The sequence below is a fragment of the Fusarium falciforme genome, chromosome 10 (assembly GCF_026873545.1).
Source record: "Fusarium falciforme chromosome 10, complete sequence".
Taxonomy (NCBI): Eukaryota; Fungi; Ascomycota; class Sordariomycetes; order Hypocreales; family Nectriaceae; genus Fusarium; species Fusarium falciforme.
This window is the reverse complement of record NC_070553.1, coordinates 26,782-44,708: the sequence shown is the minus strand read 5'-3', so window position 1 is coordinate 44,708 and position 17,927 is coordinate 26,782. Positions and strand designations below refer to the sequence as shown.

General features: G+C 48.8%; 5 protein-coding genes across 5 annotated transcripts; 2 read left to right on the top strand and 3 right to left on the bottom strand.

The window, feature by feature from the left end:
- Positions 1 to 255: 255 nt before the first annotated feature.
- On the bottom strand, positions 256 to 8,592 carry NCS54_01199000 (Carrier domain-containing protein; the record flags this gene model as incomplete). The annotated part of the gene is made up of 10 exons (XM_053157243.1): positions 256 to 1,398; positions 1,456 to 5,019; positions 5,078 to 6,874; positions 6,926 to 7,011; positions 7,071 to 7,141; positions 7,221 to 7,311; positions 7,377 to 7,719; positions 7,777 to 8,045; positions 8,119 to 8,329; positions 8,401 to 8,592. The coding sequence occupies 10 exons, from the start codon at positions 8,590 to 8,592 to the stop codon at positions 256 to 258; spliced, it is 7,767 nt and encodes a 2,588-aa protein (XP_053013218.1).
- A 2,595-nt stretch (positions 8,593 to 11,187) lies between these two features.
- Positions 11,188 to 11,461, bottom strand: NCS54_01198900 (Hypothetical protein; the record flags this gene model as incomplete). The annotated part of the gene is made up of 2 exons (XM_053157242.1): positions 11,188 to 11,316; positions 11,360 to 11,461. The coding sequence occupies 2 exons, from the start codon at positions 11,459 to 11,461 to the stop codon at positions 11,188 to 11,190; spliced, it is 231 nt and encodes a 76-aa protein (XP_053013217.1).
- A 114-nt stretch (positions 11,462 to 11,575) lies between these two features.
- NCS54_01198800 (FSH1 domain-containing protein) lies at positions 11,576 to 12,422 on the bottom strand (the record flags this gene model as incomplete). The annotated part of the gene is made up of 3 exons (XM_053157241.1): positions 11,576 to 12,144; positions 12,201 to 12,284; positions 12,404 to 12,422. 3 exons carry the CDS (start codon positions 12,420 to 12,422, stop codon positions 11,576 to 11,578), a joined length of 672 nt encoding a protein of 223 aa, XP_053013216.1.
- A 1,120-nt stretch (positions 12,423 to 13,542) lies between these two features.
- Positions 13,543 to 14,925, top strand: NCS54_01198700 (Hypothetical protein; the record flags this gene model as incomplete). Its single annotated transcript, XM_053157240.1, has 4 exons — positions 13,543 to 13,791; positions 13,845 to 13,952; positions 14,012 to 14,397; positions 14,463 to 14,925. 4 exons carry the CDS (start codon positions 13,543 to 13,545, stop codon positions 14,923 to 14,925), a joined length of 1,206 nt encoding a protein of 401 aa, XP_053013215.1.
- A 789-nt stretch (positions 14,926 to 15,714) lies between these two features.
- Positions 15,715 to 17,191, top strand: NCS54_01198600 (Hypothetical protein; the record flags this gene model as incomplete). The annotated part of the gene is made up of 2 exons (XM_053157239.1): positions 15,715 to 15,866; positions 15,916 to 17,191. The coding sequence occupies 2 exons, from the start codon at positions 15,715 to 15,717 to the stop codon at positions 17,189 to 17,191; spliced, it is 1,428 nt and encodes a 475-aa protein (XP_053013214.1).
- Between the last annotated feature and the right edge of the window lie 736 nt (positions 17,192 to 17,927).

The following is a 17,927-nucleotide window of genomic DNA, read 5'->3' as shown; positions in this document are numbered from 1 at the left end:
ACTTATTTATATTAAAAACTATATAATTATTATTACTTCTAATAGGATTATCTTATATAAAAAAATATTATACTAAGAATGCCTTAAGTAATATAATATCCTAAGACAAAACTAAAGTAAGGTCTTTATTACCCGCATACGCGCTATCAATACCTACACGAAGCACTCGTCACTACTGAATAGATAATATAGATATAAAATATAATACTCCAAGATTAGCGAGATGCTCCATGATAAGAAACTAGTTTCGATCATTCAGTGGGGAACAGTAGTGCTTCTGGCAACCACCAGCTCTCCAATCGTCGAAATACGCACACCCCCCATGATATCAAAGACAGCCACTGGCGCAGCAAAATCGCGTAGAATCCAGTTGCGAAGCTCTACCGCCATCAAGGAATCAACACCATAGCTCGACAGCGGCTTTGAGAGTTCCACATCCTCGGGCGAGATGGACATGGCATGCGCCAGCTTGGCAACCAGAGAGTTGATGACGATCTGGGCCTTTTCTTCTGGTTCAGCAGCAGCGCGGAACAGCGCCGCTGGGTCCGCTGCCGGTCCTGCGCTGGAGATGACCTCGGTGCCCAAGATTAGGGAAAAGGCTGAGAAGAATGGCCGCTCTAGTAGGGCCGGAGGTTTCTGTCCTTTGGCGAGGAAGTCGGCTGGCGTTCGTAGGCCCACGAGCATCTGGCTTGCTACTGAACCGGTCGGATCACAGCACAATGTCAGGAGAGCCATCAACTCGTTGCCGTTGATCTGCTGCATGTCGTCGGTGGCGAGTCGCTGACGTTGAAAGGCGGCTGTCTCGGCGACAATGCCAATGTCACGCATCCAGCCAAGATCAAGGGACACAGCCTTCTGGCCATGCTCGACGCGGTAGCGTGCCAGAGAATCCTGGAATGTACAGCCCGCGGCATATTGCGAGGTTGCGGCTTGTCCTATCTGCCCGGCTAGAGACGACAGCAAGACGAAGAAGTCGAGATCCTTGGGCAAGAGACGGTGCAGGTTCCACGCCGTGTCCACCTTGGCCCTGACGGCCAGATCCCACTGAGCAAGCGTCATGTTCTCAAACAGGGCATCCTGCAGAACCAAGGCGGCGTTGATGCAACCCTTGAGAGGGGGCATTGTGCGTGCACACTCATCAAGTACGCTTGACAGTGCCAGCTCCGAGGCCACATCACACTTTGGCGCGACGACACAAACACCCTGAGATTCCAGTTCAGCAATGACGGCGGCTGCTTCTGGGGATGAGGCTCCGGATCTTGATGGCACGATGAGATAGTTGGCGCCGCGCGTCGCCATCCATTTCATAATGGCACGACCGATGCCTCCCAAACCCCCGGCGATGAGGTACGATGCGTTACTATCAAACTTCCACGGTTTTCGGTCTAGGAGGTATTTCTAAGTTGATGCAAATGTTAGTCTAGGATTTAACAAGGGATAAGAGATTGCACTCACATGGACAATATCGTCTGGGCCAGGCTCAATCACAATGCGGCCGATATTCTTGCCGTTCTGGAGTGTCCGGAAAGCCTGTTCGACCTGGCTAGCTGGAAAAGAGCGCACCGGCGCTGGCGCGGCACCGGTGTCACGCGTGAACCGCATGACCTTGTGCAGCAGCTCAGCAGGGACCTGAGGGTCCTCGATGAGGATCTCGCGTAGGTCCACGGCGGAGAAGCTCACGTTTCTCTCGAAGCAGGACATGGGAAGCCCCGAGTTAGCAATGATATCTGCCTTTCCGATCTCTATAAAGCGTCCGCGACGGGCAATGCAGCTCCACGAAGCCTGGAGAGCATCCCCAGAGAGAGAATTGAGCACAACGTCGACGCCACGCCCCTTGGTGACGCGCACGACTCCCTGTGCAAACGACGTATTGCGACTGTGAAAGATGTTGTCCTCGGGGATACCCAGAACGTCCACCAAGAAGCGCTTCTTCTCCTCGCTGCCAACTGTCGCATAGATGGACGCCCCTCGCATCTTGGCAACAGCAATGGCCATCTGGCCTGTGGCGCCTGCAGCCGAGTGGATGAGGACAGACTCTCCCTTTGCAAGTCGTGCAACGTCGACAAGCGCGTGATACGCCGTCATTCCCGGCACGATGACTGAGGCAGCGGCAGCAAAGGACATGTCGTCGCTGGGTATCTTGATCACCGATGTTGCAGGTCCACGCGGGTTTCGACGCATGCAGCCAGGGGATGCCATACAGACCCGGTCACCCAGCTGGAAATTGTCATTGCAGCCACTGCCCAGCCTGGTGACGATACCAGCGCAGTCGACCCCAAATGTCCCTTCCTCTAGACGCCCTAGAGCCTGCAGGACATCACGGAAGTTGACACCCCAGGCCTTGGCTTCGATCTCGACCTCGTCAGCTGCCAGCTCCGTGTCGTACTCCAAGTCCTCGGTGAAGCATAGCGAGTCCAGGGTTCCAACCGTCTTGATTGAGAGAGACAACGCTGGGCCTTCTGACCAGGTACCTGAGTGAGAGTGTGGAGAGAGAAGGGCATTCAGCGCATCGTTGCCACGAACGTCTTCTGCAGCCCTGCAGATCTCAAGAAGGCCGTCCTGACTAACCACATACTCGAGCTCCTCGGAAGATGGGTCAAGGAACGAGTTTAGGAGGACCTTGATAACATGCTGTGCCGAGGCAGCTGCTGTCGCATCCCTTGTCTCGATGGCAAGCGTCACGATCTTGCTTTCGGCCACCTCGAGTCGCAGTGAGCGAAAGAAGCCTTGGGCCAGGCTATAGAAGGGTGATTGCGTGTCGTCGTCAATGCTTGAACCACTCACCCAGAGCAGCTTTCTGGTGTGGCGCATGAGATGCTGTACCCAGCCTAGTTTGCTCTCAGAAATGGCGTACAGGAAGGGATTGTCCAGGCTTGCTAGACAAAGCACGACATCATCTCTTGCTGGTATGATCGCCTGGAAGTCCTGCAGGGACATGATGCTGCAGAATTGTTCTCCAGACCGGGCACTCATCAAGTTGTGAATGTGGTTGGCCAGCTCAACTTGTCGTTTTGATGCCTCTTCGACAACCAACAACACTTTGTAGCTCACATCCACATGTGCTGTTGCCTCTGCTTCCACAACAGTCGACACGATGATGCTGCAGATATGATACCCCTGCCCCTCGTAATCCTTGAGCACGAGGTCGTTGCCGGAGTATCCGCTCGCTTGCAAGCACGTGTCCCACTGACTCTCGTTCAAAAGGGGCGACATCTTGCGCCATTCTTCACGCGCGAGCCACCACCCGGGGACAAGGCCGAACGAGAAGTTGACGACGACGTCTTCCGGCGCGACCACCTCGAGGATCAGCGCCCGCCCTCCAGCTTTGAGCGCAGTCCGCACGTTCTTCATCGTTCCCACCAGATCCGCCGTGGCGTGCAAGACGCTGCCGGCAACAACTAGATCATACGAGCCGACCTCGAAGCCCTGGCTCTCGAGTGTGCGTTCCAGGTCCAGAGTCTTGAAGCTTATGCGGCCTTCAAACGCCCTCCACCGTTCCTGTGCCCGTTCGAAGAACATGGGCGAGATATCAGTGTATGTGTATTCCGCCAGCTTCAGACCTCCGCTCTCCTTCTCGAGTGATTGCAGCGCGGTCAGCACGTGCCCCGTGAAGCCGCCAGTCCCGGCGCCAACCTCGAGAATGCGCAGGCCGGGGTTCTCGTGCGAGGCGAGGTCGAGAAAGTTGCGCAGCCGCTCGTCGCAGATCTGGGCAAACATGTCTGCGTAGAAGACGTCGGCCAGATCCGAATCAAAGATGACCTCGAGCGGATCCTTGGCGCCGAGCAGGATGTTCTTCAGCTCGCGCACCACACTGGTGTGTAGTTTCCAAGGCGGGTGTATGCCCTCGATGTGCTCAAGTCGCTGCTCAAGCTGTTGGTCGCTGATGGGCGCTTCCGGGTCGTCTCTCTGGCCTGGTTCGAGCGTGCTTATGTGGTGTCTCACCCACGCCATGTGCCGCTCCAGCGAGACGGGCACCTTTTCACGCTCCGCCACGGTCATGTTTCGAAGAGTCCTATCAAGAGCGACATTCATGATGGACGTCAGTTCGGCGTGGTGAGCGACCATGGTTGCGTCATCTTTGACGATGCTACCCTTGACGCAAGCTTGTGTAAGCTGCTGTGGATCGAGGAGGCCCAACTGCGGTTTCCACTGGGCTTTGTGAAGAAGCTTTCTTTCCGTTGTGCTACGCTCTTCGGGCCTGGAAACGGCCACTGTGATCATGTGTTGGATAGTCATCAAGACTTTCCCATCATCGCCGAGCGCGTAGATGGTACCATCCTCGCCAGCCTCCTGATCCACGTTTGCAATGCCACAGCAGGCGAGCCTCTTGATCTGCGGGCTCTGCCATCCTGAGGCAGAGAACCAAGCGTCGACTATCCTGACGGGAACATTGGTGGCTGACGTCGAGGCAGAGGCTTGGGAGCTCGCCCGCAGCATGTGGAACACGTTGTCCAAGACGGCCGGGTGCACCAGGCTAGTCGAGTGGAACTGTGTCTTGGAGACGTCAATACGAGCGACGGCAGTGTTCTTTCCGTCCCAGTGGAGGTCCTCCAGCAGCTGAAACCAGTCTCCATATTGCAGGCCGTGGTCAGCGGCGTTGCGATAAAAGACGTGAGAATCAACGGGCCCTGTGCAGGCCTTGACCGCACGCTCATAGCGGGCTAGGACGTCTTGGTCGAGGAGTTTCTTCTCCTGTTGCACCCCAACTTGCAGAGAATCTTCCTCGTACTGCACTTGAATGCTCGCCGAGAAACAATGGGACCATTCCTTGTTGCGGTAGCAAAAGATTCGAATGTCGAACCACGTCGAGGACTTCTCGAATGGCTTCTGCACCGGCCGAAGCTCGACTGTCGTCTCTGTTCTGTCTTCCCACGTCTCTCCCACGACGATGGGACTCATGAAGTGTGCTTCCTTGGCAGAGTAACCTGCAACCGTTCTATTCGCAGGGACCATTTGCTGCACCGCTTCCATTGCCATGACCAGCATGCCAGCCGCTGGGTACACAACAGTGTTGCTGACCTACGCACGTGTGTTAGGGGATAATCTGCAGAGAGGCAATGGGTAAACGAGTGCTTACATTGTGGTCGGCAATCCACGGCTCCGACTCGGTGCATAGAAAGTTCCTCCACCTTGGCTCGAGAGGATTCCAGTCTGAAACCCGTTGACCCAAGGTCTCACCGACTACGGCACCACGCAATCTGTAATCGCGACTGATGCGTGACTCTGACCAGTATCTATTGGAGTGGTCAAATGGATACTCGGGACAATCGACGAGGAAATGGCCATCGACGTCAAGTTGATTCACGACGGCAATCGACACTGAATGTCCACAGGTAAACAAGTGCCCGGCAAACTCCAGTGTAGTTTCAACAGCGGGCCGACCACGATGCAGGACGCTCGCGTACCGGATCTTCTTTGCACGGGGACCTACCGAGGCCAACGAGTCTGCGACGGGACGACGCAGAGCAGTAGTCGGCCCAATCTCGACTAGATCCGTCATGTTGCCCACGAATGCAGCTTTCCACGTAGAGGACTGCTGTGACAAGGCGCGGACAGCATCGACAAAGCGAACTGGAGACACCATGTTGTCCACCCAGTACTGAGCCGTAGCCAGCACGGCACGTGGAACACTGTTGCCAGTCACAGTGGAAATCATGGAACTTGCCGAGGACGTCGTGGCGGGTTCGAGGTGTCCCATCTGCTGCTTGTAATCGTCGGCAATGGCGAGCATAACAGGCGAATGATATGCCACGCCCGTCTTGAGCTTCCGGGCAAATATACCGTCTTTGTCTGCTTGCTCCTTTACTGCGTCGATGGCACTCTCCGGGCCCGACAGGGTGCAGTTCAACGGGCTGTTGATGCAAGCAACACAGACGTCTGTGATGCCTAGCTTGCCAAGATAGGCTGGGACGTGATCCTCGGCGAGATTTATCGAGATCATGGCTCCCACTGTTGAGCTGGTGGCTCGAAGCTTGCCGGCGAGTTGGCCGCGGAAGTAGGAGACCTTGCAAGCTGACTCCAGCGACAGGGCCCCGATGGCATAAGCAGCAGCAATCTCGCCTGAGGAATGCCCAATGACTGCCTTGGGCAAGATGTTGAAGCTCTTTAGGAGGTCGACCAGAGCCAGCTGTATGGCTGTGGATAGCGGCTGGCTGTACTCGGGGTAATTGATGTTCTCGACGTTTTGCAGCTCGTCAAGCAGCTGCCATTCACACCCAAGGCCATTGTACACTTTGCCAATCTGTTGCAGGGTTTCGTCAAAGATGGGATATTGGTGGACAAGATCCCAGCCCATACCGGCGTACTGTGCTCCCTGGCCTGTAAAGACAAAAGCCAGCCCAGCCTCTCCTGAACTGCGCACTGGCTTGGCCGCGGCGATGCTGATATTGTCGTTTGGTCCATCCGTGACGATGGCTGCTGCGCGCCAGAGCATGCGGCTTCGTCGAGCAGCCAGTGTGTACGCAAACTGGTCGAGTTTGACGGCGTCTCCAGCGACTTGGTTGTTGAAGAAGGCTTGCTGCCCCTCGACCATGCGCTTGACTGCCTTTTCGTCTGCGGCAGACCATACAAGGAGTCGAGACTTGCCTTGACCATGACCGCGATGATTGATGCCGTTGAGGGGTGTATTGGATGTCTCGTTGCGGCATCCATTGGAACATCCATTGACTGGACCGTTCTCGTTCACAGAGTTGGTGTCATTCGACGAAGGTCCTGCCGCTGCCACCGTGCAATGATTGCCGGTGATGCCGCGCTCTTGCAAGTAGTGATACGCGTCATCTAGCACAACGTGGGTATTGGTGCCTCCAAACCCAAACGAATTTACAGATATCCGTCGGAGCCCGTCGCTCGGCCAGACAATTTCCTGGATTGGGATCTTCATGTTATCAGCTCGCTGTTTTCTTATCCAGGGTGGGATCGGACATACAGCAGTATGGTAGAAATCAAGATCAATGTCGGGGTTGATCTTTTCAAAGAGCGCATGGGGCGGAATGAGGCCTTTTTCAAGGGACACTGCAATGCGCCGGCTTGTTGAGCAGACGAGGCTGATTGAGGTCGCCGGGTGTTCTTACCAATAGACTTGATGACACCAGCTAGCCCGCTACTTCCCTCGAGATGGCCGATGTTACTCTTGATCGAGCCTCTTTGAAGCTTCGATTAGCAATCTAGACGCCTAGGTTGTGTGTTTATTTGTTCATATATAGTAGTGGCATGTCACTTACACGTAAAGGGGTGCCGAAGCGGATCGGGAGCTTCGGAAGACTCTTCCTATTGCTTTCATTTCGATTGGATCACCAACAGGTGTCCCAGTACCTATATCACCCGGTCATTTGTATGCAATTCGGAGGAGTGAGTAGCAAGCAGACATTATAGCGTACCGTGAGCTTCGACATATCGTGTCTTGTCAAGAGAGAGATTAGCCTTCTTGTACACATGGCGTATCAGTTCTTCCTGTGCTCTAGGGTTAGGTTGCGTCAATGAAGGTGTTTGGCCGTCCTGGTTCGAGCCAGTAGCTCGGATGACAGACCGAATCATGTCGTTGTCTCGTAGGGCAGCAGAAAGAGGTTTCAGAAGAATAGCAATGAAGCCTTCTCCTCGGGCATAGCCGTTTGCGCGATGATCAAAAGCCCAACACTTACTATCCGGAGACAAGAAGCCAAGATTCGATAGGAAGTGGGTGAAGGTCGGGGTGAGAATCAAGCTGGATCCAGTGACAAGTGCCTTGGTGCCGTGCCTGATTAGCTACCAGAAGTTACACGAAGAGAGTTGAACACGCACAGCCGATGATTCGCCAGCGCGCAAAGATTGGCATGCCATGTCCACCGCAAATAGACTGCTGGAGCAAGCAGTATCAACATGGACACTGGGCCCCCTGAGGTCAAAGTACCAGCTGACGCGGTTCGAAATGAGCGAGGGCGCAGTACCGGTGGCCGCTGTCCTCTCGACGTTTTCGGGGTCCTGTGAGAGCATCCTGGCCCAGTCGTCCGTAAAGGACGCAGAGAAGACACCGGTCCTTGAGCACTTGAGCTTCTCGGCGGGAATGCCAGCTAAAAGTAACAAACAATGGCTTGTTAAAGACTGTGGACAATACTATGCGGACATTGATTCTCGCCAGCTCACCATTTTCGAAAGCACGATAGGATGTTTCTAGTGTCCATCTCTGCATAGGATCCATAGCTTTTCCGCCGGAAAATGTCAGCTCGTCATCCTCATTTCCAATCTTAAGCCGGAGAAGGCACGCACCAGCTGCTTCCTTTGTCGAGATGGAGAAGAAGGGGGCATCAAAGGCGGCCGGGTCATCGTTGATAAAGTGTCCGCCATGGCAGCTAAACTACACTCGTTTCAAGGTTATGAGAAACAATACTCCTGATCAACCTCTTAAAACCGCATACGACAACGCACCTTGCTTCGTGTACCAGACACGAACGATTCAGCGTTGATGCGGGACTCGGGCCAGCGAGTCATCAAGTTTTGGCGGTTCTGCAGAACATGCCAGAAACTGTCAACGTCTTCAACGTCCTGGGGAAGCTTGAAAGAGAATCCCACCACGGCAATGTCATTTCCGTGGCTGAACTGATCTGTCGTTGAACCCATGGTGTCGGTAGCTTAGTAGAGGTGTTAAGAGGGGGATGTGATGGAGGAGCCTGCATGCGATGCCTGTCTGGGTTTCACTGACCTTAAATATTCAGTAAGGATCGTTCTCGTTCATCTCTCACTGACGGGACGAAAGACGTCTTAAATTCCCAGCGCTCTGTCTGGGGCACTGACCTTACCCTGTCGACACTGTTGAGCAATACCAGCATTCTAGCATCCATTCTGCTTTGGGCAACTCACTCGATCCTTCTGGTCGCACCAAGGGGAGGCTGGCGTTTCGAACTACAAACACTTGTAGCCTACTTGAGAGATATACTAGGCCCTGATTCCCAGTTTGGTTCCTGAAGTAGAGTCTGCTTTACAGCCCTGTTCACCATACGAGCCAATGCCGTGTGCTAAAACAGGCAGGTGTGAAGGGATTTCCACAGGCTTGGATTTGGATCCTCGCCGTACTTACAGGGTCCTACAGTAACATGCTAAAAGTCTGACCCCACCCCATAGTGCGTCACTTTAAATCGCCTTTTTACTACCTAAACACTCCTTCATAACAAGAAATCTAATAAGGAAAAAAAAAGAGAATTAAAAAAAGGATTAATTATATAACATATATATATAGCGAGTGCACCGGACAAGCGAGTATACTAAAAATCCCTTAACCTCTATCTTCTTTATTTAATTAATTAATTCCTAATTATCTAATATATCATCTAGTAATTATAATGCTAGATTACTTCTTATACTTTAGGCCCTTTAAAATAACCTAAGTTTAAATCTCTAACTAATTATAAGGCTATATTAAGTTAATTATTAGGCCTTATATCGCCGCTAGAATAGCATTTAATCTCAATATAATCTTATCCCTAATTTATATAAATTATTAGATCTAGAGGAATAGATTCTTATTTATGTTATTTTTAACTTAGATTTATAAGGATTTCCCTCCTAGCTTTATAATATAAAGGAAATAACTAATTAATTACTTATTAATTATAATATACTACTAATTAGCGCGTATTAGGCTTTAAACTTTATTAGGTAATACTTAGACCTTAAGATATATTTTTTTTATAAATATAACTACTAAAGAGCTAAGTATAAAGATCTAATTATTATTTATAATTAGTTTATATTTATAATAAATATAATTATAAAATATAATATTTAATTAAATAATTTTTATAATATTAATAAAATTAGCTTTATAATAAGTATAATTTAAAGTAAAATAGTTATTATAGGCATAGATAAGTATAAAAAACTAAAATTAATATAGCCTAAAAACTAAGAATAAATTATAATTATTTAAGTAATTAATATAAATAGCTAAGTAATCTTATTATTTATTATTAATATAGGCTAATATTACCTTACTAATTAGTACTAAAATAATAACCTCTTAGGTAATTAGGCTATTATAATAACCTAAAATAGCTAGACTAATAATAAGATTAATCTTAAGTAACTAAAATACTTTAATTAATATATAGCTAAGTAATTAAATAGTTATTATTATTTTTTAATCCTTAATAATTATAAAAGTTATTACTTAATTAAATTTAAGAGATATTATAAGGAGAATAAAATTATTAAGCTTTATATATTACCTTATTTATCTTATATACTTTAGCCCCTTAATATTAAGTACTTTAATATACTTAAAAATACTTATAGCTAAGAAATAAAATATCTAATTAAATACTTTATAACTTATATTTTAAAGACTAAGTTCTTTCTAGCCTTCTATATTATATTTTAGGCTATTATTATAAAAAAGAATATTAAGTTAGCCTTTAGAGGGGCTAAGCTTATTTTTCTTAACCTAAAAAATATAATCTTAAAGCTTAATATATAATTATAAACTTTAATATTACTTAAGGAAATAATTAAATTATTAACCCCTTAGGTCTTAAAGACCTTAAAGATAATACTTAAGGCTTAATCTTAATTAAAATACCTTAAGAGATAAGTTATAAGGTATAAAAATAACTCCCTAGAGTTAATTCTAGAAGCTATATAATCTTCTTTTAAGGGAATAAAGATAATTATATATAATATTATTTTACTTAAGGCAAGGATTAAAAAACTTAAATAGGTAAATAAGATACTAAGCTAGCGCTAGAGGGCAAAAAGAACCTAATTATAGAAAAGAGAGGTAATAATAATAAAGAAAGGAAAATAAGTAATTAATTAAATAGATATTAATGCGTAGGTAGTAATACAATTATTAAGAAGTAATAATTAAGGAAGGTTAGCATAACTAGGGGTTTAATATTATAGTATTTACGGTAAGCCTAATTATAATATAAGGACTTATTAGGTAGTAATTAAGATATCTAGGGAAGAATATAGTAAGTAGTTTTAATTAATTAAATAATTTATGGTATTTTTATTATAATTCTTATCTAGAAGGTTAAGATTTTTAGTATACTCGCTTGTCTAGTATACTCGCTATATATGTACGTTAGGGATTTTTAAGTTTTCCACCTTGAAACTAAAAAGTTGTAATTTTTTAAACTTTCTACTTCTTACAAAGTTACCCTAAGCCACAAGAGGTTACCCAACCACTGACAGGATCAGCTTTCGGGTACCCTAAGGCTACCTAGGTAGCAGGGGTAAATTCCCTTGACCACAAAAGTTCAGGGGTTGGAGTGTTCTGCGGACAGTTGATTCCGCGGATTGGCGAGCAAGGGTCCTTGCCTTGGCTAACTGATTACGGAGTAGGCACTGGGGATTAATGGATCGAGAGATCACTCGAGGGGGCACTTACAGGCATGTGCACAGGGAGTATCCGTACAGTCCCGCCCTTGGCAAACTCAGGTTGCACACTTGTAGTCTTGCCGGCGGTGAAGCGTAGCATTGCATACATCATGACATGTCATGTTCATTAACGTCTGATGATTGGACAGTATCTGGGATAAAAGTATGCAGTTGGCTCCTCATCCCCCGTCATATCATGATCGTTTCTCCCTGCCCAGGCCGGACATCAGTCACTGGCCCTCTCAATGGTGCGATTAATGGCTCGAAGAGCTCCTCTCAGCTCTTGGTAATCCCTTGGCCCTGGCACTTGATGCCCACGATCATGCACAAACACCTCGGCATTGTCGCAAAGCCGCGCCAGGGAGCCATGCACATGTTCCGGAAGTATCCATCCGCATTCGGCCCAGAGTCCGCTCAGGGGCGACTGGACGTGCTGGGCAGTCGTCCCAATCTCGTGCGAGTAGACGTGAGCTGTGGGGATATGGAGTGCGGTTCCGTCCTTTTCCGGATCCAAGCTTCGAATGTGGCCCTGCCGGAGCTCGTCTGGGTCCAGCGGAGGTGCTGCGCTGAAGAGAATGCCGCACTTGAAACTGGCATATGGTCGTCGGGCGTCCTCGAGAAGAAGGGTGGTGGCGACGATGCCTCCTTCGGAAAATCCCATGATGCCGTCGAATGGCCCCTGGCTTTGCACCACGCCAATGAGTCCGCCGAGCAGGTCTTGGTACTGGCTCACCTCTGTGAGCTCTCCCAGGTAGCCGTACTTGAGATGGTCGGCGACTTCGCAAGCCGTTGCATCTGCCGGAAGTGAGTACGAGAATGCATGGGTTACACCGGCCACCGTTATCGCCTACCGTCGTCCCCTGGATACCGAGACATTGGTATGTTGCCGTTGATGAACACAAAATCGTGCTCGGCGAGCTCCTTGCGTATGCTTGCTGCCAGGGTCGGGGTAGTATTAGCTATGCCGTTTCATTGTATGGTGATTAGTGTAGGTTTGATGGGAAACCATGCAAAGCAGTTTGCAATTGCTTCAAGACCGCCTTCCGCTACTCACCCGTCTGCATCTCAAACATCTTGGGTACGTCTTGGATTAGTTTGGTGGCCTTTCCTTTGCCAAGTCACGTCCAGGAATGAGGCTGACACGGTACCTGTGCACATGTCGCCCTTCCATGCAAGCAGAGGAAGCGCATCTTGGTGTGTTCGTGTCGTGGGCCCGATTCCGTGGTGTTGGTTGTGTCTTCTTGGAACCCCTGAAGATTCCTTGTAGAACGGAAAGCAACAACTCCTTATATGCATCAGAGAGGCGCAAACGGTCCTAGATTGCAACCCAAAAAAGGGCGATGTTACGCTTCCTTAGCAAAAATGAAAAGAAAATGGCCTGGAACAGGTGCGCAGGTTTCGAAACCCTGCACAACGGGTGGCGGGAAGGCCGTTGTCTTTATCACTCAATGCAAAGAAAATGTGGCACCACCACGCTGGCATGTTCACATTCCGAGAAAAATAAACTCTTCAAGGGTCGGTCCTGGCCCCAACTCTTGAAGTTCCTTTGGCTACGCCCCCTGCATGGTTCAACTGTTCCTTGCAACGGCGCTGCATGAACGACCGAAGGAGCCCGTCTCGCAATGCGGGTACAGGGAACTGGTTGGAACGTTCGGAGGAGCATCTGGACCTGCCGATCAGGGGCAAACTGGATATGTCCACCATTACGAAGTAGTGGCGAGATCACGATAATGTTTCCACAAACAGAACGGGAGCGTCCCAAAGGCCGTTTGACCCTGTAGCTTGAGGCTCAGGCGAACCTACCAGCCTTCCCCGGCCATAGCCAGGCCGCCGCGTGCAGATCACAATACTTCTTTTAGCGTACTGTAACAGTAAATCGCATCGCTATGCTCTTGAAACTGAGAGGCCTTCTTCACGAGTCGACCAGGTCTGCGTACCCTGGCCAACGTCCAGTTCCAACACTAGATCTTTTGGGGCCTGCCGACTCGGGTGCCTTTGAGGATTTGAGAGTTTGAGAGGCGATTCTCTCTCTCTATAAGTACATTTGCGGCCCGTATTCGGCCACCCGTTGTCATGCTCCCATCCTGAGCCTTGTCTTGGGAAGCTGGCCCCCACTCATATTATTCCGCCATTCTTTTCTGTCTCCAATCTTCCAACGAGAGGTCCGACCTCCTCCCGCAACCTCCCGCCAATATGGCTGCCGTCGACTTCACCAAGATGTCTCCAGAAATGCTGGAGGCTGTCCTGGACGGCCCGGCCATGCCTCCACCAGAAGGCGAAGTCAGCAACTTCACCGATCCTCCAAACCAGAATGGAATGGCTGTGGCAGTCATGACTGTGTGCATTGCTATTGTGGTGCTTTGTCTAGCAACCCGAGCCTATGCTAGGCTCGTGCTGTTGAAAAGGGTACAAGCTCAGGAATATCTGATTCTGGCTGCATTTGTGAGAAGCATTTTGACACTTTCCCTTCCTTAATCACTGATCACAGGTTCCAGGGGTGTTTTGTCGGTTGGTCTTATTGCACCATGAGTTTGGTACCCAGCCCCGGCTTCTATGTTCACACTTGGAATGTCAAGCTTCGACAAACTGTCATGATGGGTTATGTAAGTCTGACTTGTGAAGAGTCTACTAGAGGAACAAAGAACTAACAACTACTCGCCAGCTTGTTCACCTTGCTGGTGTCTTCTATTCAGTTTGCCTTCCTCTTCTCAAGATATCCATCATGGTGGAATGGTTAGGGATATTCTCTTCTCCAGGTACTAGGAACTGGTTCTTCTGGGTTTCTTGGATCATGATCGGCGTTCAGGTTGGGTTTGCAATTGCCGCCGTCATCGCCCTGAACTTGGCCTGCATTCCAACCAAGAAGAAGTGGGAGTTCTGGCTTCCGGGCAAGTGCATCAACGCCCACGATATCGAGACGGTCTCTGCCGCTTTTCAACTGATATCCGACTGCATCGTTCTACTTCTTCCACAGAAGGTCATCTGGGATCTTCGTCTGAGCTGGAAGAAGAAGCTGGGTGTGTCGATCATCTTCTCACTCGGTATCCTGTAAGTAGTATTCACGGACCTTCTAGCTCAACAGGCGACCCTATGCTAACCAACATGAACCGCAGTGCTTGCGTCTCTGCTGCCTTCCGTCTCGCCGGCACGGTCCAATATGCCGAGGCCGTCGACTCCATTTACAATATCGGCCCCGTGTGCTTCTGGGCGTACGCTGAAATGACCTGTGGGTTCATCGTTGTCTGCGTGCCATGCGTACCCAAGATTCTCATGGAGAGTGGTGTCTGGCGCAAGATGAAGATGGGTTTTGGCCTGAGTGTTACGGCCACCTCCAAGAGCCAAACCGGTGCAACCACAGGGAGGTCCCAGAACATTCGCTCCGTCAACAATTCATACACCGAGATCGACGAAACCGAGTTGAAGGACTTTCGATCCGAGTCGACGGAGCACCTCCGTCACGCTCCGGCCAAGGTAGAGCAGGGCATCAAACGTACTACTCAGGTGACTGTCACGCAGAGCTCGGATATTGCAAACGTCAACGAGACGAGATATGGGCACCAAAGGCAGTGGAGGTAGAGGTTTTACCGGTGCTGAGACGGCACCTCACGGCCAGCTGGGATATTGTCTCCCGTACATGGTCTGGAGTATTGGCTTATGATCCGTGACTTAATTCCATTCCTGTTGTAAAGAATAGATGTACTCTTGATCAGATCCTCGTGGGCATCATATTGATCCTGATCTCTGAACTTGGCGGAAGCTAGAATTGAATCACTCCATTGCTCGTCCTTTCCGCAAAGTCGTGATGTCTACATGCAGGGCGAAGAAGAGGGCCTGGGGGAACTGGATCTCGTGGGGCATGTGCCAGGGACTTACTGCTACGCCGGGGAGTCGGCCTCGGTGTGTGCCTGAGGAAGATCCGGGCGATGAGGAGGCCGCAGTGTTTCTTGACAATGCCCGTCAGGGGCAGGCCCCGGCCCCTGCCTCGCCGAACCTGGGTTCGTTTGGTGCCAGGGATAATGCGACAGAACCCGGCCAACCTGGGACGCATAAATGCTTCAACGTTGTGTGCAGATTATGTACGAGGTACACATCTTCCGGGACATGACCCGAGTGGAGAGGACTCACTCACCGCTTCACCCCATCTGCTGGACGCTCCCAAACGGCATAGATCACCGCAGTGCCCTGAGGTTGTCCAGTTTGACCCCGCAGCACTGTTAATGATTGTACTTTAATCAGCAGTCCCCCGCGATTCAAAAGAAACCTGCCCAAGATGCCCAGATTCGACAGTTCACCTCTTCAGCAACACTTCGCTGCCGTTTTAGACACTCATCTTACACATCCTTCCTCGCCTTCCTCACAGCTACCATGCCCAACGTTGAGGAATTCCAGCTTCATCCTCTGGGTTGGGAGAATGACCCAGAGGAGGAGCGCTTCAAGATCTCCACGCTCGACTACTTGTCGGCGATGACCTACAATAACTATACTCTATTCTTCAAGCTGGATGACGCGGAGAAGAAGTCAGTACTGGCACATGCCTTTCCCAATGGAGTCACTGACCCTTGACAGTAAAGTTGAAGCCGTACTGAAGGAAGGGCTGGAAAGAACACTCAGCCAGACAAGACATCTTGTTGGGGTCATTGAAAAGGACGAAGAGGGAGGCCACTCTTTTGTCAAACGAAAGGACAGCACAGTTAAGTTTGTTGTGCAGCATCTCGATTCACGCGAGGATGGCTTTCGGTCCTTCGCTGAGATCGAAAAGGCTCACTTCGTGTCGCCCTTGCTTGGCGATATCAACGTCTTGAGCAATGCCCCAATGACCTACGGCGAAAAGCCAGAAGCCGATCCAGACAATAGTCCCGCTGTCGCCTCATACAAAGCCAACTTCATCCCAGGCGGTCTCATCTTCAATATGCACTCGCACCACTATAGCAACGACGCCCTCGGCTATGGCAACTTTGTCCGTCAGCTGGCCGAGAATTGTTATGCCATCACCAACAAGACAGATTTCCCTTCCTTTGACCCCAAGTGCCTCGACCGCAGCCTCTTCGTTTCTCCGCCTATCCCGGAGGAGTCGCAAGTCAACGCACCCCCGCGGGCAGATCGTCACCCAGAACATAAGGACTCACAGGCGCTCATCTTTCACTTACCCAAGAGTAAGTCTGCTGAGCTGAAGAAGGCAGCCTCGCCCGTCGACGGCTCCTGGATCTCCACGTATGATGCCTTCTCCGCTCTCATGTGGCGCGTCTTCTCTAGAATTCGTGCCCCTGTCTACAATCCGGACCCGGACTCCAAGCCGCTCTGGGCCGAGGGTGTCAACATAACAAAGCGTGTCAGCGATCCTCCAATGCCTGCCCGCATGCAAGGCAACCTCTTCTTCGCTCCCATGTCTACCATGTCCACCATACCGCAGTTGACGTCAGCCGAGATCATCTCAGAAGCGCCGCTCTCCAAGCTTGCAAGCTATTCGCGCCAGATGACCGACAGCGTCACCAGCGACATGCTGGCAGGGGTGATGCAGATGCTTGCCCCTATCCGAAACAAGCCAGATCTGTCGGTTCGCGTCAATTCCTTCCCGCCCATGACTTTGGTCGTCACCGACTGGCGGGATGCTGATGTTTGCAACGTCGACTTTGGCTTCGCCAAGCCAACCGCCTTCCGCCACTTGTTTGGCAAGGCATTGTCAGAGAACATTGTCATGGTCTACGCGCCACGAAATGGACCAGCTGGTGACGATGAAGGAATAGAGGTGCAGTTTGCATTTGAGAAAGAACTTACAGAGCAGCTTATAAATGATGCAGAGTGGAGCAAGTACTTTGAATTCAGAGGTATTGATTCGGAGTGATCTAAGTAGAAAGTAGTAATATTTAGATCTACTATTTGGCGCCAACCTCCCCCCGCCTTTTTTTTTATATATACCTAGGAAAAATAAGCCTAATATATATAATACGTAAGTAGGCTAGATAAGTAAGTAGGCTAAAAATTAGGTTAAGAGTAAATTAAATAATAATTTATTCCTTAAGATTAAATAATTAATATAATTAGGGGATCTAATTATATCGCGATTAAATACTATTCTACTAGCAATATAGCCTATACTTAGAGATACTATAAGGGTTTATAGCGTATTAGATGCTTAGTTTTAAGTTATTATAAAGAGATTAAAAAGTAAAAGAGTTTTTACCTTGGTATTAAGGTCTAATATATTTAATAATTAAAATTAATTAATTAAATAAAAAGTTAAATATAAGAGGGAAAAATATAATATATACTTGCCTATAATAGATGCTTATTATATATGTTATTATATTTATAATTAAGCTAAATTTATATAAAATAAAATAATAAAATAAAGAATTTAAAAAAGTAAAAAGAATAATAATATAAGCTTTAAGTTACTAAATATTAATGTATTTTAACTAAATATATTTATTAAAAATAAATCTAAAAATCCCTTAATAAAAGTCTTTTATAATAAGATTATTATTATTTTTATTAATACTTACTTATAAGTTAATTTAATCTAGTCTTGTATAAAAGAAATAACCTTTAATAAATTAGTTTTATTAAGAAAAATACTT